Source organism: Varroa jacobsoni, unplaced genomic scaffold, assembly GCF_002532875.2.
Source record: "Varroa jacobsoni isolate VJ856 unplaced genomic scaffold, vjacob_1.0 scaffold_945, whole genome shotgun sequence".
NCBI lineage: Eukaryota > Metazoa > Arthropoda > Arachnida > Mesostigmata > Varroidae > Varroa > Varroa jacobsoni.
The window spans coordinates 1-22,919 of NW_019213847.1; the positions used below are offsets into that span (position 1 = coordinate 1).

Below are 22,919 nucleotides of genomic sequence, written 5' to 3' on the forward strand. Positions count from 1 at the left end.
CTGTGGAATGTTTACTATGGCTGTATTGGGTATCTTCCCTTATACCTGATAGAAGGCCCAGGGAGATACGTATGAAAGAGCTTGCCGGTTGTACCTACTTAAAGTTGTCCTACCTATGATAAATAGTTTTTTCTTTTTTTTTTTTTTTTTTTTTTATTATTATTTACCGTTACTAGTATTGCAAATTTGGCGAGTTTGTTGCTAGTTCATAGTGAATTGAGTGTCTTCGACGATACCGACAAGTTATAGAATTTTCTAAAAATATTTAAGATGATAATTTTATTCCAAAATTTTAATTAGATCATGAATTTGATAACATTATTAGATAGACACAAGCTCGTCTAATGAAACGCACTCATTTACCAAACTGCATTCAAATGAATACAACTTTTCACGCGCGGCGAATAAAATTGTGCATTATTTATTAGGGTCTCTAATAATCACCGTCGTTACAGTTTTGCTGTTTTCTATTTTGTTAATCTTTGTCATTTTTTTGCTGTGCCATCGATCATTAATGAAATTCGACATATTATTATTATCAATCTCCTCGTCAATAATTCTGTACAGTCATATATACACGTTTCTGGTTTAATTTCGTGCAATCAATGAGAGGCCATTTTACATTTGACCGTTGTCGCCTTTTGCCCAGCCTAACCACGATACAGTTCGACCCCATTCATTATCATCATTGTTAATATGCTATTTTCCCTTCGCACACTTTTTGTCTTTTCTTTCTAAATATCATCTACTATGATAGTAGTATTAATAACCTATATTATCAATAGTATCATAATGTATGTCCAACCGTCCGACTAGCAGCACTAACTCTCGACACGATATGGTTGTTCTCGATCGATCGATAGTTTGTTTCATCCGATTTCAATGTCCTTTCGGCACTATATAGTATATATTTGTATTCTCTCTTATTTCCACGATCAGCAAGCGAGTAATACTTTTTCTGCTCCACTGTATCATTATCATCACCGTCGTTGTTGCCTGCTGTAGCCAGATATAGATATATACATATATATATATATATGTGTGTATATATACACACATATATATGTATATATATACACATATATGTATATATATATACACATATATGCATACATATATGTACACAGCATCAAAGCACTGAAAAGTTTTACAGGTTGGCGCATACTGACAGATGCTAGCAGGTTGCCTACCAGTGTATAGCGGCAATTTAAGACGACTGCTTTGCTCGGTTGTCGTCATTGTCGTTTTGTAATAAATCTGCGTTCTACTAACTCTACTACGAGAAAACCATTCTGTTGGATGACATATGCATCTCAGACGCTACTCGTAAAAATATAAGGACTTTTCTGTTTTGGGCTAAAGAAGAGCAAACACTTCGTACGCGGTCGAAGAGGAGGAAGGCTAGGTTTAGAAGAATATAAGCTGATCTATGTGACTCAGCGAATTGGCTCAGCTTTGATGGTCGATTCACATTTCAGACAAATGCTTTTCACCATCATGTGGGTGTTGTTTTAATCTTCGCGATTAACAGATTGCTGTCACTTCAAGTGGATTCCCCAATGACATACACTACATGTTTCTCTATACGAACCTAGGATTATAAAACTACTAAGTTTAGCTTATTTACGAATGTGTACAAGCATGGCATCTTCACAGAGTTGTTATTCGTTGCACCGCCATTGTTTGATAACATTAAGGCAAATTTTTGTGCGACTAAGAAGAATTTTGTCTATGTTTATTTGTTCTAGCAATAAAGAACTGCAATTACGCTACTCGTTTCCCCTAATAGTGTTCTAGACGAACCAGATCCAAATCTATGGCAGAAGCTTTAAAGCTACGTCATTTAGTGTACTATAAGAACCGGAAATATATCAGCTATAAACACACCGATTAGGTACGATAAACCAGAGAAGACCTGAAATAACAACGTGGTCGATGTGCATTACAAAAGCCACCAAAAACAACTGAATGAAGGGTATAAGCACCAAGTTTCCTTAATCGAGCGACTCTACGCTATGTTCATACGTGTGTCTGATGTCGCCAACATGTAACCGGTAGAACAGATTAATTATAATAGGTTTCGGACAGATATATACCATGGACGATTAAGATAAATAGGTTTTCTTCTATCTAGATACTTCAAAATACAAGTCTATCGTTTTAATTAAATCGCGGATAGTAGCTTTATATCGAAATGAGATTGTTCGACGGCGAAAGTTACAATTGTTACTGCTTGCATTGCTGACTTTCTCTCTCTTGTTTGTAGTTAGGCTTTGGTGATGTCAGTTTCTGCTAACACAAGCTGGCAAATTAGTCTGTTGCAAATAAATGTGTTTGTACCATATACAATTTGCTGATTTTATGTCAGGTCCTTTTGCGGAAAGAAGCTCAAGTCAAAAAGTACATATTTGGATGGACTTAGCTTTTTTGCACGGAAACACTTCCATAGTACATACATAGTACTATGCTGTAGTACTGATACAATATTCACAGGAGTCATAACCTATCTAACTCTCGTATGCTCAAGCATTTACTTGTTTTATAGAAATTCGAATTGAAGCAAATGAAGTATAGGCGGACAGAAGAAAGTCGAACATATCTAACACGCATTGTACGGCATGATCAGACTCCAATAACGTGCCATTACTAAACTGATGCGATTTATAGATAGCTTTTCCCACAAGACAGCGACTCTATATTCAATTGCATCAGTATATAGCTCTTCATACTTCAACATAGGCATATACCCATGTACACTTTTGCCATATATAAACAAGGTTGTTGGCCTACTTGACCAATATTTATATTTTATCGACTCCTGGCCCCAGGCAATCTTAGATCTGTCCGGGGCAACCTTTTCTCTCTGTCTACTGCATAGACTGGTGAGGACAATCGTATTATTTGCTGCTGCCCTCTGCATTCGTCCTACCGCTAAACGGTTCAACCATAATACCGTTATCTATTTATCGTCTAGATCCCCCCCTCTCACTCACTCTATTTGTTGCAGTGTAAACTTAAACAGAAGACGAATTCGTTCACTGCGGAACAATATTTCCGTTTTTCTCCGTTTGTCCAAGCAAATTTAAATATGGCATACCATGGCATCCATCTGATTTATGCATTATAATTACACAGATGGTCGATAGTTGATAACACAAATTATATTATTCCACTTCAGTAGTTGATCTATTTGTGTCACTTGCTACCACGACTTGTGGTTATGACGACTGTTCATGCCTGAATCGTGCATTCTATACGTGCAGCCATTTATTCAGTCACTCAATGAGATTTCACCAGAAGTACGCTGCTTTGCGTGAAACAAAATATTTTTTTGTCTACAAAACCAATAACAATGCTTGTCAGAAAGCGCATAAGCGCTATAATACAAGGAAGACGGAAGGTCAGTTATTACCACAGTTATTTTTAGCCAAAGGAAACGTTTGTGTCACACTATTTTACACCGATTTGCTTTGAGGCACAACTGGCTAAAGTGGACAGAGATCTAACTAATGTCAAGGGTGACAAGTTTATCATATGTACGAACGAAAATCAAATGGTAGCCGTACATACTAGCTTACTACTATTTGGCTGGAACATTTTTTCCTCTAAAAGTAAAGGATCGATTTAATGATAAACAGTCTCCACAATGAGAAAATTGCTTAGATCAATTCTCTAGAAGGGCAGGCGATATCTCCACTCAGGCTATTATTATCATTTTCGTAAGGACCTTATAACGGCGTTCATTAGATTAGTGGTCCATAGCGTAATAATTAAACATAGCATGAAAACAGTAACCTCCTTTATGTGTCGTAGTCATAGCTGTGTGCGTCTGTTTGTGTGTTTGTGTGGGGGGCGCGGAAGGGGGCAGAGTGGATAAGGTGGGAGTATCTGTCTGCGTGCTCACGCTTGACTAAATTTACCGTTGCTTCTCGTCTATCTTATAATTCTTCTTTATGCAAACTCATTAAACCGAAATCATCATAATCATTGTCATCATCATTATCCAACTCGGCTTACTATGGGGGTTTCTTTTTAAGCGGCTTTCATCAATACTTTAACTTCATTACGTTTAAGCACGATGACTGCACAGCGGAACTATAACAGCATCCTATAATCCGCATTATCCTTTTCCTTAGCATCATCACCATGGTTCATACCTATTGTATTTCTACTTGTTTGTCATTTTACTTAGCTCATTGCAGCTGCTTTTTAGTTTACACGTATCTGGCATTGAACTGAAGCCAGATCGAAGTCCTAAGTTGTCCCATATCCGTGTCCAGCACCGCAAAAATAACGACGAAATAGATTAAACCTTTTTCGTTGTTCCTGTCTGTGTGTTGGATTAGCAGGACGAAACAAGAACGCCAAGCAATGATTAATTGTCTTTTTTGAAGTCATGTGCGAACGATGGATGGGCATCAGCTTCTAGGACTTTGGCATGAATGATTGACTGAACAACCCACTCTGAGGACACAGGAGACACCCGAAGCGATCGAGCGGATCGAAGACTTAGACTCGAACAGTCAGCTTGTGTCACCATGAAACGAATGGGCCCATCGGGACCGCCTGCAGTCGACTCCCTGTTAGCTGCTCCGGATTTCTCTGGAATCGAAGTCATAGGAACAGACATACATTTATATGCGGGCCTAATGGTCGAACGAACACATATACTTGAGTTAAATGGTGGGTTAACGTGGGAACGGTTTCACTTTGTATTAAACAAATAAAGCCCAAAAATCAAGTGGCCTAAAAAAGCTTAAACAGACACACGCCTCGATGACTGGATCATCCGTCAAGCAAAGAAAAATAGTCGCTCAGTGCGAACAACAATATTTAAATTAAGTATGAGGAAAACATATAATTGTAATAACTAGGTTAATCTATGCGTACACAAGATATCTATTGCTAAACAGATACTTCGTAATATAACGAAACGCAGTGTGCGAAATCTATCAGTCATTAGTCGCAACCATTATAAATATTACCTGAACTACACCAACGAGTTAATAAACTCCATTTAATCAACTTAAGACCCGTCAATCGTATGAAGAGGCCAAATATAACTTACGTGGACTTTGCCTCTGTGGCAGTTTGGACACGATTCGGCCCCCCGCCGCAACAATCACCTGCGACCACGTGTTTACAAATTGATTTTGTTCAGATACTACGGCAATTGTCATCTCGGCGAAAATTGGCGAGTGAATACTCGGCTGTTCCACGGGCAGCTGCACGATAGTAATGACGACAACGACAACAGCAATAGTAACAAAAAGATAATAAAATGAAGAGACGTCAAATCACATGTACTAGCATGATTCAATCATCAATTGAATAACTCTTCAGTAACTATTCAACGTTACACACGAAAGCGAAACTTTAAAGTCGTTCTTGAGAAAGTGTTGCTATATATTTTAATGAATAAAAATTTGATCCCATGATGCTAAAATTGACCAAGCTGAGCCTATGAATTTTTAGTTTGGAACACGTATTTATGAGTGAATAAATTCAATGAAACTTATTACTGCTGGCGCGGTCGAACTCTCTTATAGCTCAAGAGCCCCTGCTGATATACCTTTGTTAATACCGAGAGACCTGCCGGAAGCTGGTACTTGGCAGGATGCGGCATTTTGCCTTCCCTTAGTGCGGCGTGCACCACCTGATATCCAAGACACCGGATGCCTGCCGCCAAGCACAAGACATATTTGAGTGTTTTCATGTGACTACGAGCTAATAAGAAACGCTCCTGTATGCCCGTATCTAGCGAACTGGCGCATTCTGCCTCAGAGAACGACTTGAACACCACACCGCCATTTTCTTCAATCAGCGTCTGTAGCTGTTCCTTGTTAAATTCAATTTGATCACTGCTCGATACTGAATCGAACGGCGAATCATCCGAAGTCGCTCCGGAAGAACCGTAGAAATCTTTAACTGTCCGTTCGGTATCAGTCAGCAGGAAGCCCATTCCCTCAAACACTAGTGTAGGTGGGTTGAGACTAGAGCCCGAAACGCCGCCCCCCGATACCGAAGCTATCCCAGATACGCTCGCCTCCGAACGACCGTACCGGACCCGACGAGTCTTTGACATTAAGCGGTCGGTTTCGGCCTCAGAACTAGTGACGTCAAGCCCCGATGACATGCCACGACCACGCCTCGAGGTCGCCCGATTGTTTGCCAATACTTTGAAATCTTTGAGACCTTTTTCAGCTTTTTCAAGTGAAGTTGGCTCTGTAATAGGCGTTTTGTTCTTGAGGCGTTCGCGGTACGTGTTAACCATCTCCACAGTGAGAACGATTCTGTCGCGTGTGATACGCAGCGTCTTCTTGTTATGCAACTCTGCGATATAACCCGATGCCTGGTTAACCATCGTCCTGTAAATAGGACCACAAGATCGTGTTACAACCTAGTCAGTATCAACGAGAAAATGACTCAGTGAGATTTATTGGATCGAGTCGTAAGCTCAAGAAGAAGAAAGCTCTTCACCGATGCATCATAACTGTGATTAAGTATCTTCAAAATACCTTTAGATTTGCATCTCATACAAGATGAAGAGTTCCTACCTCGCTACCTAAATATTCCTGGGTTTGATTTCAACGGGTGCGTGATTTATTTAAATAAATATAATATCTTATTTAAAGCACAGATGATCATTCGCGTTATTTTTTTGACAAACTACAAATACTACTGTCATTCCGTGTAATCACAGGTGACTATTTGAAAAAGCTAGATAGAGTAAACAAATTCAACTTGAAGTCGCATTAGTAATAACATTTAAGGCAACAGTTACTTACTTTCCTTTGATGACACCGAATTCGAAGTTATTCCGCACTTTGACATAGACATCCTGCCCAACCTCTAACTCGGTTAACGGTACAACCTGAACAGCCTTCACCGTGTCGTGTGTCCCATCGGCGAAGTTTACAACGCATCGTCCATTTTTGTACACCTATTCCGAAAGGTATCAGATTAAAATAATCCCTAAATTGTTTCAAGTCAGCCCAATTTGTGGAAGTGATCAAATATACAACAATTATTTGACTACGACAACGGTATATTAAACGGACGAAAAGATGTATTGGATTTACCTTTACTATAGTAGCCATATAGAAAAGCTCGTCGGACCACTGGGCGAGGCACATCGAACCGGGTGCTAAGGGCCCCGTCTCATCCATCTCCGACCTGTTGATAATACGAGCGTATTTCTTTATATTATTGTAGCGTCTATTTATTTAAAAAAAATGCGAAACACATGTTTATATAGTGACTGTTAAGCATTAATTTGTATGAATAGTTACTTTATTACATAACGTTACATTAACCTTAAACATTTGACATGATAACGCGATATCGAACACAAAACAGGATTGCACTTATGGAAAACCTAGCTAAATATCAATTTCGAATATATTTCATTTAAACAGTGGTTGGTGACGGTATAGAGAAAAGTTTGATCGATAACATTGTTCAGTTTTCATGATCCGGCCTAACTGAACAATTTTCCACTCAACTGCATTTCATTCTATTTTACTTACCCAGCCGCAGCAGATGGGGCCGTTTTGGCCTCCGCATCGTCGCTCTTCTCTGCTGCTGTCACTTCGTCCTTCGTTTCTTCGTCTTTGGCCTTCTGCTCATCGTCCTTCGCTGGCTCCTTGCCATCTACTAATTTGCGTTGCTTTTCGCTGTAAGTATCCTTATCGACGTCGGCTTTTGGCTCTTTCTCTTTTTCCTCAATCGCTTTACGTGGCCTGGCAGGGATTGTCGTTGCCGTTGTCGACGAAGGCTTCTTGTCCTGTTTGTCATCTGTTGGCAACACCAAAGGTAGCTGAACTTGCTGAGCTGTCGCCCCCGACGATTTCCCATTCTCGAAGACAGTGCTTGCTGTAGGTGCACTTTTGACGGCAACAACAGGCGTCATTGATAGAGAATCAAGTGATAATCTCCGCTCGGGCTTGTCAGTCAGGAAAGTGCTAACTTTCAACGATGTTGTTGGTGTTATGTCTGCCCCGGCTATCGTGGGCCTTGGGGGCGATTTAATTGCGACAACCTTATTAGTGGGGCCGACCGTGGCAGGGGCTACAACAACCGGTGTAGGCCGAGGTGAACTTAATTGGTCGATGCTCGAAATGTCAGCAACTTCTCCAGAGTCAGGTCCTTCGTAGGGGCCGAGAGTAGTGGGGCCAAACTGCAATACAGCTTCCATCTGTTTGGCAGTAAGCTGCAAGGTCCTCTCAAGTACCTGCTCACGTTGCACCAACTGACGCCTAATAATCTGCCCGCTTTTTTCAAATACCTGTATAAGGCCACGCGCAGCAGGAATACGGTGATCGAGTTAGAGAGAATTTTTCGTAAACTGATAAGGTACAAAAAATTGGTTGAAATATGAATTCCGTTGTATTTGTTTGTATTTGACAAAAAAAAAGCCGACCCGATTGCTCTCTCAACGTTAAAATTACATATCGAACACGATGTCAGATGAATGAATCATCAAAAGGAAAAATACATGAGTAAAAAATGATTTTCCAATTCTAAACTTACAGCACAATGCCAGATTCAGCAAAAACTATTTAAGACTTTAATAATAGATCTCAACCCACGCACCTGCTCTGTAAATACCAGTCGGTATTCTTTCAGTGTTACGGGTTTGTTGCTGTCGATGGGCGTGAAGCTGTCGCACGAAAGTGAGCTGGCTGAGACTGCAGCCGCGGCCATTGGCCCGTTCGGAAGAGGCGGAACTTGCGGTACTGGCAGTGCGGTCCGTATAGAAGCCGGCGGTGTGATCGGAGTATTAGGTGAGAGCACAGCGCTTGACTGCTGGGTGCAGTTCGAAATTGAGCCCGCCGGGGACAGCAACGGGCCTCGAGGAAACATCGTTTGTTGTTGTTGTCTGGTTTGTGCCGGCGCATGGGAGGCCTGAGGGCCCGAGGTTTGATCTCTTTGACGAGGATCCTCAAGTCTTATAGACCTATGATCCCCCTTACCCTGATCACTAGACGCGAGCGCAGAGCCTGTTTGTGGCTGAGGTTGCTGCTGTTCAGCCTGTTGTTGTGGATTAGACGAACCAAGGCACTCAGCTTGTGCAATACTCTGATCCAACGTCTGCTGTATAAGAGATATACTCTGTGCTAGACTTGAATTGTCATCTGGGGCGTCGCCAGGAGACGCGAAATCAAAGCTCTCAGAGATGCCACTAAGAAGATCCGCACTACTTGTCTCCATTTTGATCGCACCTGAATATACACAAATACAGAAAAAAAACGTACGATATATAAATCTTGAATATATAAGCAATAAAAAAAAAAGCCTTCTGTGGTAAAAGGAAGCGGCTGCGGTCCTTTTATTACATTTACTTATCGTAATAGCCCGAATGTTCAGAAAATTAGAAAACCTTATAGGAGATTAAGTCAAAAGATGCGCTTTCAATAGAGCTTAATTGTATTCTTCATTTTATAGGCGCATATGTAGGTTCAATGACATCCAAAGTCCAAAAAAAAGTGGAAAAAATTCAAAAAACTTTTAGAAAACTCTTAGATATCAAATCTTGTTTGCAATACCGTGGGATACACAGTTCGACTCCAAGATTAACTTTCTCTGAAATACACTTTCGCGTTCATTTATTTGCCAAAAAAATTCTTTCAACTGAACACGTCTACCCAGGACAAGCGATAGAAACAAACTGTGTGCAACTTCCTGAATATTTGTATTTAGTACATTTTTAATATGCATATTATCTTCATACGGAATTAACCGACAATAAAGTAAACAGAACTGCTTACCTTCTAGTGTACTTTTGAAGAGCAGACTGTCTCCATTGAACGCCCCGTCTGTTCTCGGTCGCTTTTCTGGTAATGGTGATCGCGTAAAGGCGTTCGATACAGCGTGGCTTAATTGGCGTTTCGAGCTCTCGACGGCCTCGTCGTAGCTAACATTACGCCAAGCTTCATCGAGCGCGGGAGTGTGCGTCTGAGGCACAGAGGAATTCTGTCCCGGATGGCCAGGACCTTGATGCACATGCTGACTAGGGTGGCTTTGGTGGCTCTGATGCCCTTGATGTGCGGAGTGCTGTTGCTGTTGATGATGGGGGCCTTGGAGGTTGTGGTGACCCTGGAGCGTACCCTGGTGTTGAAGATGAGGGGGTGCTTGTTGATGATGCCGCGTAGATCCTTGATGATGGTGCTGTTGCGACGACTGATGGTGGTGCTGCTGGCTCGGATGCGTGTGAGATGGTGTTTGGTGTGGTGTCATTGAAGACCCTTGGTGACCTTGATGCGGTGAACCTTGGTGAGGGTGGGATGAGCCCTGATGTTGAGGATGTGGCGACCCTTGGTGCTGTGGATGCTGTGATCCTTGATGTTGATGTGGTGAGCCTTGATGGGGGTGACCTGGTCCCTGATGGGGATGGCCACCTCCCTGATGCGGGTGACCAGTGGGTCCTTGATGGGGGTGGGCAGTGCTTTGGTGGGGGTGACCTGTGGCTTGATGGGAAAGATGCGACAATTGGTGGCCAAGTAATCCTGGCGGGGGCGCTGCATGTGCATGATGTGTTGTTTGGTGGGAAAGGTGCGTCTGATGAGGGGCGTGGGTTTGCTGATGCTGGGGCGGCGGACCCTGATGCCCCTGATGCGCCACGTGATGCGGTAAGTGTGGTGGTCGTTGATGACCAGGGTGGACTCCGACGACGACATCATGGTCCGACTGTCGAGGTCCCAATGACGGAGGTTGCATCAGCGACCCGCCAGAATAGAGCGAATAGCTCAGCGAAAAATCGAGCGTTGAATCCGTGACACTGCTCCTGTACGACAAAAGACAAAAATTAAAAAATAACTGCTTAATAACAAACATGGACAATTGTCTTTAACGTAGTCAATGGTTGTACTTAATAATTCACTATATATATAAAAAAAAAAAAACATAGCCTATCCTTAGCGTGTTTTCGATGGAAATGACGGTATCATCTTTTTCCATCTGGCTGATTTCAGATTCTGAAACAGGATCTCCATGTTTCACTCTTACTTCGATTTGTCTTCCCAAATGCTTTAATAATTCACTCACTTACCATCTTATCATGGTAAGGGATAGATACGACACATCTAATTTTCCGCTTACTTGGTCAACATTACTCTATTTTATAAAAATTACATTACTCTATTTTATTTACTATTTTATAAAAATGTTACTTTCTAATGATAACTGGATATGTATGTATATATAGGAACATGTCGAAACAATCAGGCATTACCTCAAAGTGGCAAGAAACATGGCGCATACACTCGTAAAAAGATTATTACTACTACTAAGCAAGCTAAAAGCCTATACTTGCCTTCATAAGCCCTTCAATCACGAATGTAAAAACCTGTGCAGACATACGCTTTACCCAAAAGCATATCAGAAGGAAATGCTTCTCACAGAATACGATAAGCAAACACAAAGCGACACGCGTTTGCTATCTGTACCAAATCTTCTAAGCTAGTTATGTCGTCTAGCCATCCTAGACACCAGCATTTTATTTGTTCGGTGTCACTTGTCTGCCGCTTAAAGATACCGGATTATTTAGAGCTATCGAACAGTGCGTTTACCTCTGTAATTAACCTTTTTTTTTCCGCCCCGCATTCTTTTGCGCATAGCACTGTTCACTGTTATTCCTAATGGTATAAAAACTTCGCTTGGACTTTTAACTTAACGTGTTATTAACAAATAGTAGTAACAAATAATAATATAAACAAATAGTAACAAATAAGACGGTAGTGCAGTTAGGAAGTATAAATAGAAATTGCAGCAATACCACCCCCGTCGTGATAGGGTAGATTCGAGAGAGCCGCCCCAAAACGCTATCGCTCGAGTAGCAAGACCAGTTGAGCACGTTATCTTTCATTACAGTTGTACGATAGTGTCGATAGGGGTTTATGGAATAAACACTGACAAAGTTTGAACAATGTTAGATTTTTTTCAGAAGTGTTTCTCAGCATTCTTTATAATTTAAGAAAAATGACGTCTTATCACTGCATTTGTGGTCTCGCTCAGAGATCGTTTAATATCCGGGTAACTTTATTTACACAGGCCGTGTAGATCGTTTAATACGAGAAATAGAAACCTATTGATTCGACAAAGCATAGCAAAACACGTTTCGGTCATTAGAGAGATATCAGTAGAAGAAGACCGAAAATTTGCGCTCCAGAACAATGCATGCGCTGAACTTTACAACATCAAGTTTCATATGGCGCCACAATAAGTTATAAAAATAGCCGTACGAACACTATTGTCGAAAGTATTGGGCAATTGAGCTGATTAGTAACTGATAAAGTGCGCTTCGATTCATTAAAAATAATCATTCTACACTGGAAAACAAAATCTTTACGTAAACATAAGGTTATTATAGGAACTTTTTCCGGAAAACCTTCGTGTTGGACCAAGCTAAGGACAAGAAAAATTAGTAACGAAATGATGATAATACGCACGTCAATGCAAGTTCGAATGAAAGAAGCAATGTCAGGCGTCGTTGTCCTATAAACTTTTACTGCTAGTAAAACTTGACCTATCCAACTTTTCTTTTGTTTGTTACTAACACACCTTGCCAACTTTCATCTGTTGTATATGAATTCTGAATGTACTCATGTAATTGTGCCTCGTAAAACAATACCGATAGCCGATAACTATGATTTCGTAGTCATTACGTAGATTTCTGTGGAAAAATGCCTCTTAGTCTTTTCCGCTTGGAATATACCAATTGCATACATTTTAAGGTGCGACCTCATTACCTATCCAGCTTGCTGTTCTTTGCGGGTGGACAGCGTTTCACGTATGGATATTCATGCCAACCTTATTGAATATTCACATTTGTATCAAATATTAAGTACTACATACATTGAACGCGACAGGAGCGCGGTATGTAAAATCGAATGATTTTCAAACTCCACGCCGAGTTCATAGCTAAATTAGCTAAATAATCTAGAAGCATAGCATTTACATGTATCTGTGCGCAAACATTGTTGCGTAAGTTAACGGTAGCCCTTATCTGATAGCGACCGTCTGTCACGATGCGAGCAAATGCAGTTTCAACTTTAATTGAAACATAGATATTTTGAGTGACGTTTCTTGTTTATTTATTGGAAGGTACGATTGAAATACTCTCGATTTTGTTCCTACTTAGGCAATATTATTGCCCCGTCATATACATCAATGAATGCGAGCGTTTATTCACAATATAAAACTGTATTTCTATTTTCGGATCCAGATTTTGACAATGAAATTCTATATAGTGCACAAGTTTAATTCTTGATCGTGACGCACATAACCGATCTTATCATTCAGCTGTTATTTAAATTCAATGCTGAGTTTGAAAATGTTCCTTTAAAGGAACATATTGCAATAATCGATCGACACAACGAGAAACTCTCTGACAGGAGAAAAACTAATCGGATAGCATTTCATCGTACTCGAAGATATCCACAGACACATTGAATACCAACTGATGGCATCATATGGACGCACTGGTAAACAATGCTGCTCCCTCAATAAGGGCAACTAGCAGTCAGTCGGACACTGATTCGCGCATATTTACTTTCTCTCTCTCCTCCTCTCTCTCTCTCTCCTTCTTTCACTTTGGTGGGGGGCAAACTTGAAGGCGCTCTTCGCGCCAGATCACAGCCCTGCTATTTAGCACAAACGACTTGTTTTGCTATAGCATAACGGTGCGTATTACAATGATTAAATGCGTATGTTTTGCCCAATACAATCTGTGTTGAGGGTTTTCCAGTCGAGCACGTCCCTGTCTGTTTCTAAACACCCATTATAAGCCCAGTATCATGATTGACCTTAATTTCGGCTTCCGATGAAAAGTGTTAGACTTGTGCGTGAATTGTCGATGAATAACCTGTGTTAGTCTGTAACCGATCGCGGTTCACCTGAGCTCATCCAGACATCCTTCCATCTGATCAATTTTTACAAACCAAAGTCTCAAATCGAGAGCAGAACTGTCGTCCTTTTTCATATGTATAGAAGCATGTCCAATAAATTAGTCGAAATGACCGTAATGGGTGTCACTTCGAACTTTTACGCCTGCCGTTCTGTCCCATGTCTTCTTTTACTTTAAGCATCAACTGCTTATTAGTCTTCAAAATAATCCTCGCAGTAATATGCCTTGCCGACACATGAAGCTCTTCTTTGCCTACTAATGCTATCAAGAAAAACAAAAAAGAAATACTCAAGTACACCACAGACAATTTACCCAGAGGAATACCATTCTTCGCCTTTGCCAGAGAATGGTAAACAGTCGCAGTACAGAAAGATGGAGTTAGACATCGGCGTACGATGTACGATATATCGAACGTACCACGAAGGTTGGTTTCACAAAGAAACACTTAAGAACACATGAAACACATACTACACAAATATTCGCTTAGAAACAGCCGTTCGGATTAGGGGGGTGGAAAATTACAACAGTTTGGCGGCCGGCGCGGATCTATAGCGGGGTCCTTAATGGTGGAGACGATTCCACCGTGGAGAGTAGAGTTTCTGTTATCGTCGTCGGGTTTTGTACTCCGGCTCTCGTCTAGCCGGAAGAACTGGCCACTCCTACTTACGTGTCGTGACCAGCCAAGGAACTGTGCGGGTCCGAAGACATCGTTCGGCGCTTATCCGGGCGACACAGCGAGCCAAGAAGTCATCTCAGGGAACAAGCGTACAAATCAGCTTTCTCAGGCTTTTTCGATCTGTCTGTGTAATCGATTTTGCGATTTGACTCACTCCAGCAACATCATTCAAGTTAGTTGGTCAGGCGGTCCCTCTCGTCGGACCACATTCAGACACGGCCGTAAAACACTCACGAGTATCGACCGACCTCTCCACCTCTATCGCTTCCAATGCGCTTCTATGGCTGCAGTCGACATCTTGACTGTTTACAACTGGAGATTGACAAACTTCGTTGGTCACTTTTGCCGCTAGAAATTGTTGTAGGGAATTCGTAGTGACGATGATCGTAGATAATTAAGGAAACAAATTAATAGGAAAATCGACGTTGTTTTTGATCGAAACTGCTAATGTTTATATACCGGTGATTACAACACTAAGCCGGAAGTCGACATAATCACAACAAATATCTCAGACAATTATCTAGAATCGCTTATGTGGTGCATTCAATTTGCCTGATTTCTCCAGCGAGCTCATAAACAGATTCTTTATAATGTACTATATAATGATAAACGGAGTGTTTAATAATATGTTAATATTATTGAATATGAAGGTTACAGTTAATATGAAGGAACTGCTGCGCTCACTGAATCGAGTAGCAGGACTTTTAAATTTTCGCGCCATCTTTTAGCCACCAATGAAATAGTTTCGATTTCAATGTTAGACGATCTTTTCTGTTGGAGCATTCATGAAGTGAACTCCGCACGCCACCATGAAGGTAAAATTTTAGAAGATTTTAGCGATTCTAGTGAGCAAACGATTATTTGATGAATATATGTGGATAGCACGCATTCAATAAAAATATATATTATTCATTTTGAGCGTCAAGTTCCGACCGATTAAATTGGATGTACATTTGCTAATCCTACGCCAAGCAGTTTGTCTGGTCTGATATACCGACTTTTCAACAACTCCATACGGTTCGGTGTTCGACAGTGTTTTCAGATGATCATCTACATTGATTACGTTCCAAGTGCGTTTAATTGATGTGTGTAACGGCTGTTTTAACCTTGCTCGTCAGCAAAAATATCCAATATCTAAGTTTCCCGCTGTCGCTCTGGTGTATTTTTACAGCTCAACATAAGCCATCCGCAAACTGGGAGCCAGAAGCTCATTGAAATCGATGATGAAAAGAAGCTTCGTCCGTTCTACGAGAAGCGTATGGCTCAGGAGGTGGAAGCTGACTCACTCGGAGATGAATGGAAGGGGTAAGTTGGTGTCGTTAAGGTATAGACGGTAACAGGTCTCGTCTATCAGAGCAGAATTTGAGCCAACGCATAGGTCACCGTCGCTGTTCGAAATACACGTGGCAATTAACCGGCGTTTCAATGTGCGTGTGTGTATAATGGATATAAGTTACTGTGAATGAGGCTTTTGGTGACTGCACCGATCAACATAATGTTTTGTGGAACTGTTTTGTTTTTGCCGGTCTGGTCATATATTCGAATTGCCCCTGCTTGCCTTCTTTCAAACACCTTTCGAAAATGTGACTGAGATTGATTGAAATTGAAAAAATATGAAGTGAAATTCATAGGATACGCGTTCGATCAGTTTGACAGAAGTGCTTAGAATATATATTCATTTATTAGGAATCGTTGTTTTGGTTTGGCGTTTTCAGATATGTATTCCGTATCACTGGCGGAAATGACAAGCAGGGATTCCCCATGAAGCAGGGCATCCTGACTAACACTCGTGTTCGCCTGCTCCTTTCCAAGGGACACTCTTGCTATCGCCCTCGACGCACTGGCGAACGTAAGAGAAAATCGGTGCGTGGCTGTATCGTCGACTCAAACCTGTCTGTTCTGTCTCTTGTTATCCGTAAGAAGGGCGAACAGGAGATCGAGGGCCTGACCGACAAAAGCGTTCCTCGCAGGCTTGGCCCCAAGAGAGCATCAAAGATCCGCAAGCTCTTCAATCTGTCGAAGCAAGACGATGTACGACAGTACGTTGTCCGCAGGCCGATCACGCCTAAAGAGGGTATGTATCAACGAAACTGTAGTTGTCCTAATCTTATATAATATCTAAGTGTCATAAGGTATTTATACTTGCTCGGAGCTGGAGTACGAAGCAGTCCAGCTCTGATTTATTGATGTCATTTTTGCACATTGCTTCAGATAAATGTGTAATAACTCTTAACGTCAATAATTTCAATGGTCTTATTTTGTGTGGAGGATTGCATGCTGATTTTTTAATATATTATATTTGGATATGTCTGGGAAGTTACACGTAGAGGTTTAGGTAACCTCATACCTTGAAAAACTGTTGTGGAAAATCCGTGGTCGTTGAGTTATGTTCGAAACCATATGCTTTGGACGTTAATTTCATCACGGTAGAAAAATATAGTGCTCCACCCATGACTGCGACGATTATGGCATTTATGGACTAAGAGCCTATAACATCTGTCTCATTATCGGTAGCGTAACAGTTAATGAAGAATTGAAAGCATGGGGCATAATAATTGAAGAGAAACATTTGAAGGTGCATGATGACTTTTTAGGTTCTGTAGTCATTCTAAGCGGAATAATCTAGGTCCATAATAAATCAGACATTGACTTCATAATGGCAGAAAGGTGTTATACTAATAACCGTATCGACGAGGGCCTTTATCGACAATAAGCCTATCTATTTTGATAGATTTTATCATAATTCTTGTCCATTTGACGTATTAACGATAAAACATCCATAGCTGCAAAATTAATATAATCATATTCAATTTTCATTTGCAAAATGAAGCCCATAAGTGAGCCCATGTCTTAACTCAGTTTTGAGCATTTTCTTAAGTTTTGAACTCGTTCTTAGCTTTGTTCTATGAGCAGTTTCGCCTGTCCATTAGCGATAACAGCGTCCAATGATTCTTTAGGAACCGAGTCCAAGCTGAAGAAGCCTAAGACAAAGGCGCCGAAGATTCAGCGTCTGATTACTCCGAAGATGTTGCAGCATAAGCGCAGGAAGATCGCCCTGAAAAAAAATCGCCTTCAACGAAAGCTGGAACAAGAGGCTGAGTACGCCAAGCTACACGCGCAGCGAGCGAAGGAGGACAAGGAGAAAAAGGACGAGGCTGCCCGCAAACGCCGATCGACCCGGGAATCGCAGTCCTCGGCCGACAGCGGTCCGGCGAAAAGGCCGAAGACGGTGGGAAAGGAGACCCCCGCCGCGAAAACCGCTCCCGCCAAGGAGGCGACTACTCTGTCGGCTACCAAGGGAAAGCATACAGGTCCTGATTCCAAAGCCAAAGGCAAGTTCACAGACGCCGAAGCCACCGCCAAGATATCTTCCGCGGCTACTAAGGGCAAGTCTGCGGGTCCCGACACCACAACCAAGGGCAAATCGGCAGGGACAGACAGCAAGGCCAAGCTCGTTCCTCCTAAGAAGGGAGGTAAAAAGAAGTAGGTCGGTCGTTTGATGGATTTATATAAAGAGAAAACAATAAAAAATCAAGCCGTAGACGAGCAGTTTACGGACGCCCGCCACCACCAAGGGCTTCAAACTCCATGGTGTCTAGTTTTTTGTAGTTTGCCATTAGATGCTGGCTCTCTGTTGACATTCATCCCACTTCTCGATATACTTTTATCAAGTATGAACTCAGTCTTCAAAGTTGCAGTGGGTTCTTTATTTCACATCTCTACGCTACTTTTTTGCTGACGTCTTTAAAAATTATATTTGATATTCATCATCTTTTGTTGTTGAAAAGATGATGTCAAGTCAAGGAAGCCTGCGACATGTTAGGTCTACACACCGCATTTCAAGATATCTGATGTACACTGTATTTAGGGGATAGGTAGTCTAATATTACTAAGCGTTACAAGTGAATCCGGCTGACATTGAAATTGAAGTTAGCGCCGCTAGCAGAGGGAATCTGGCTGTTAAATGTTAGTCTTCTAGAAAGACATGAATAAATTCGTTCAGAGGATAAAGAACCTTTATTACGAAAATTGCGTTCAGAGGATAAAGAACCTTTATTACGAAAATTGCGTTCAGAGGATAAAGAACCTTTATTACGAAAATTGCGTTCAGAGGATAAAGAACCTTTATTACGAAAATTGCGTTCAGAGGATAAAGAACCTTTATTACGAAAATTGCGTTCAGAGGATAAAGAACCTTTATTACGAAAATTACGCTCAATGGTCAAGTTTTTAGGCCTTGAAGGCCACAGCACGGCGAGAATCGCCGAGGATTAGTGAAGTAAGGAGACTTGGCTAACTGACTGTGCAGATGTTTCATCAACGGAGTATGGAAGGCCAGCGAGGAGGCAGCCAGATGTCGAAACGGATTGCCCCGGTTGAAGAAATATTCCACGAATGCAAAGCTTGGAGTGTAAGGGCTGTCATTTCCCAAGACTGGCATTACACATTTGAAGGGTCACAAAGTTATAATCCAAGCGTTAAAAATGCGGAAATGAAGTGCAAATTAAATCCCCTGTAAATTAACTCCAAGCGAATTGCAAAGGCGTGTGGTGTATTCTATGACAAATTTGTGGAACTTTACTGAGTACAAACCTACATCGAACACATGGTGGCCATAGACGAAGCATAGTTTAATCTCTGTTGCTAGTCAAAAAGGACAAAGCGGAAGTACGACGTCGCTCTGGAAAATAAATCGAGTAAGGCGGCAGAGTCTGGCGGACTCGTATGTTAGATCATGGCAGTACTTGTTATTCACATCAAGTACAGCTGTTCTATGAGATGGTAGCCAAAAGTAAAAAAAATAAGTATAGCCATCCCCTTAAGAGACGCACGGACCGTTGACATGGCAATTGAAAACACAGCTGCTTGTCCAATGAGAACACCAAACGTCATTGTTTTTTTTTGTCTTAATTATTTTGTGAATTGAGCAAAAGCATTTCCAACGTTGGCTTCAACTCATTCTCCACATTGAAGTCTATTTGATTACAAGGCTTTCAATGCCCCAAAAAACGACAACAGATGGGCAAACAGATCCCACTATCGATCTACTTCGAAAAATCTTAGATAAAGAAATTGTGGATAACGATGCGGCAGAATAGGCGAATTGCTATCCAATAAGCTGCTACAGCTCCGAGACAAGCGTGTATATAAAAAGGAAAAATCTCTAACACTTTTTAAAATGATCATTCTAGCCAAACTAGATTACCATGCGTATGGCGTATTTGCAGAGTTTAATAAACTGCACCTGGCTGATCTATGTATTTGGACACTACAGTGTATGGCCAGTATGCAGTAGGAACTTGCCTTTTCGTGCAACCTTTTTGAGCATCTAGGGGCCACCATAACAATTATTTTCGAAATGTCATAACAACTATATCCAAAATATAGCAGTGTTTTCTGTTTCTAGTACCCAATTTCAGTAATATCATTACAATGTTTGAAAGATAAATAATGTCTAAGCAGTTTATCTCCGAAAGACTCCCTATTATGTGAAGAATAACTGCGATAACCACCTTTTGATATCATAGTTTTGTAGGGAGTCGCGGTTACGACTTGCTAGGGAAATTGCATGCAAGATTTAGGAGTAACTGCACGATATTTTTACTCGAAACTTCAAAGGAAAAGAAGAAGCGAAGGCATCGAAGACAGCGGGTGCTGGTGCGGGTAGCTACGTTTCAACGGGCTGCGGTGGAGCCTATGGTGCTTCATGCACTCGTGGCACTCGAACAGGCTAGCGGAACTCCTCGATGTAGATATGCAACCATTCCAATGGAGTATGATTTTCGTGCATTTTCAAACGTATATTCCTAACGTCGATTATTGCTAATACTGTGCCGGCGCCGTTCACATTTGAGACAGGATTAAAATCTCCGCTGCTATACGGAGGTTGAGTGACACCATAAACAAATGGTTGAGGCGCAACTATTGAAGGTACGACTATATATTGGTTATATATAATAGCCTTCGTAAAGATGAACCGCACAACCAAGTATTGAAATAATGATGGGAATCATGGTGGCTGATTACCAACGACACTTTTAAGAAAGACCACGAGGATACTGAAAACGCAATCAAATTTGGTGGAAAAACAGTGGTGATATACGCAGTATATAGATCCAAGAACAGAGACAAATAGGCTTAACTAAGCTACCTGCCCATTCACCTCAGTAGGACACCGGGTGGGTTTCGTTAGACGGAGTCGCTCCGGCACCCCGTTACATAGTGTACTTGCTATATATATGAAAATAACATTTATTTTGTTTACAGAAATCTACTGCTTGCCAATTGGTCTATGGTTTCAAAGCGCATTCGTTATTCTACATTGTATCATACTATATAATTATAAAGACAAATCGTAGTAAACATCTTTGTACATGGTACGATATTATTCCTGGATCATACGATATAAGCAGCTCTATTATGCACACGGAGCTTCCGTGCCGGGCCAGTTAAGTAGGTCTATAGACACCATGCGAAACTGATAGCAATGATAAGTAAGTTAAACTACTGAGCTCATAGTAACCGTAAACAAGGACTACTATAAACTATTCAACAACGATAGCATTACGGGGTGCGAAGTACTAGCATGTCATACTGCCATCTGTGTGCTATTGCTATATGGGAAAATTGGGGTAGAGATGAATAGGTGGATAAAACCGAAAATTGTCTATAGCTATCATAATTCAGATGCAATACTCAGTAATCACTATTTGTAATTTTAATACTAGTTCAGCACGTTCTATAATTAGTGACTCAGACTGAAATGAATGCCAAGATAGATAACGTTGATCAAAACGAGTATACCTCTGTATATTAATATTTCTTACCAGACGCAGTAGAGAAATGATAAAAAAAAAGTGGTTTATCTTGTAAAGCATCGTATAGCTAGTATTATAAAGACGTACGGTGCCAATCACCAACGCTAGTTAGTACAATACGGATATACCTCAACTATCGCGCTCTATCAAGGCGTGTCGCTATTGAGCGAATGTCTTCTGCTGACATCGATAATAGTGGGGTTCGCCATATAGCCACCAGCCGTATTTACGCAGTGCGATTTCAAACCATCTAGGGCCTGCTCCGCCCCCCTCACATGATGCCGGTATCCGGAATACGAAGCCTGACACTGGTATTATCGCCCAAACAAAGACTTTTTTCAAATGGCATCATTCCACAATGTGTCCTTTATAGTGGCTCTTATCATGCAGCTGTTAAGTTTTTGAGCTTTTTGTGTTTTAGCGTAGCTGTGCACGAGACGTACGAAATTTTTCAAATATCGCTTAAAAATCCGACCCATCAATCTGAAGTAAAAGAACAAACCAGAAAAACACGAATCGTATAAAAAGCCTTTTCTGTGAGCATTTATTCCGCCTTTTTGTGAGCAGGATCTGTTTTAGAATAGCTATTAAGTATCTAGGCCTGTATTGACAAAAAGTGTCTGCTAGCATACTAGGGTTTGCCTCTTAATTTTTTTATGGATTAGAGGGTTCAGTAATTAAATTTGCTCGGTTATAATTGTCTAGTTCCTGACGTGCTCTTTTTTAAAGCCATGATGAACAAAGTACATACAATGAAGTATTAATAAAAAATGAAAAGTTAAATTAAATGAAGTAGTTTCAAGTTAGTTTAAAATTAATTTAAAACTAATTAAATGTTTTTTACCAAAAAAGGTGACTTAGAACGCAAATATGTTGAAAGCTGCGTATCTTCGTGGACCCCATTTCCAAAATCGAGTAGGTTTCTATAAAAAAAAAACGAAAAATTTGGCTATAATGTTTTGATTATTCCTCGTCTAATGTGAATATATGCTAAAATGAAAGCTGTTCAAACCCCATTAGCGTGAATTCCTCGGATTAATCACTCATAATTACAATGCCGAACAATATGAGAGACACAAGAAAGAGCTGTATTAACATCTCTATAATAATGCATAGCTAAAAATAAACTACAAAAAATCTGAATTAAACATAATCCTAATAGAGAACCATAATTCCACATATAACTGAAGGTGTTGGTAAATCTACCAAAGCTGCATTTAAGTGCAACAAAATTACTTGTGTTTTTTTTTCAACCAATAAACTATTATACCATTGTTCGTAATAGTATAAATGGTTTTTCGAAGAAAGTGATGACACATGCATCGAAGTTGCATGGTTGAGCATTTTCTATATAAACGCTTTCGATACCGCATTTGATACTGTGGGAAATATCCTGAACAACAAAGAATTTCAATTAAAGACCACGATCAAGATAACAATACCAACTTTTTGGTGGAATCAACAAGGTTCTAGGCTAATTTGGTAGCGGGTGATAGATCTCAATAAGATACATACTTTT

The 22,919-nt window shown here is 40.8% G+C and overlaps 2 protein-coding genes across 2 annotated transcripts; one reads left to right on the forward strand and one right to left on the reverse strand.

Moving 5' to 3' along the window:
- Positions 1-388: 388 nt before the first annotated feature.
- LOC111265239 (uncharacterized) lies at positions 389-15,188 on the reverse strand. The gene is made up of 9 exons (XM_022841736.2): positions 14,574-15,188; positions 9,771-10,786; positions 8,596-9,224; positions 7,530-8,287; positions 7,083-7,176; positions 6,789-6,943; positions 5,573-6,368; positions 5,069-5,225; positions 389-4,602 (listed from the first exon to the last, which is right to left on the reverse strand). Exons 1-9 carry the CDS (start codon positions 14,612-14,614, stop codon positions 4,376-4,378), a joined length of 3,873 nt encoding a protein of 1,290 aa, XP_022697471.1. The 5' UTR covers positions 14,615-15,188; the 3' UTR covers positions 389-4,375.
- A 101-nt stretch (positions 15,189-15,289) lies between these two features.
- On the forward strand, positions 15,290-18,169 carry RpS6 (ribosomal protein S6). The gene is made up of 4 exons (XM_022841741.2): positions 15,290-15,397; positions 15,754-15,887; positions 16,298-16,656; positions 17,540-18,169. The coding sequence occupies exons 1-4, from the start codon at positions 15,392-15,394 to the stop codon at positions 18,067-18,069; spliced, it is 1,029 nt and encodes a 342-aa protein (XP_022697476.1). The 5' UTR covers positions 15,290-15,391; the 3' UTR covers positions 18,070-18,169.
- Positions 18,170-22,919: the final 4,750 nt, after the last annotated feature.

Coding starts and splice junctions, on each gene's coding strand:
- RpS6 (XM_022841741.2), top strand. Junction 15,888..16,297: donor CTCGGAGATGAATGGAAGGG/GTAAGTTGGTGT, acceptor TGGCGTTTTCAG/ATATGTATTCCGTATCACTG. Junction 16,657..17,539: donor GCCGATCACGCCTAAAGAGG/GTATGTATCAAC, acceptor ATGATTCTTTAG/GAACCGAGTCCAAGCTGAAG.
- LOC111265239 (XM_022841736.2), bottom strand. CDS start 14,614: ATGTCTTCGGACCCGCACAGTTCCTTGGCTGGTCACGACAC. Junction 9,225..9,770: donor CTTCAAAAGTACACTAGAAG/GTAAGCAGTTCT, acceptor GTGTATATTCAG/GTGCGATCAAAATGGAGACA. Junction 8,288..8,595: donor GACTGGTATTTACAGAGCAG/GTGCGTGGGTTG, acceptor GGCCTTATACAG/GTATTTGAAAAAAGCGGGCA.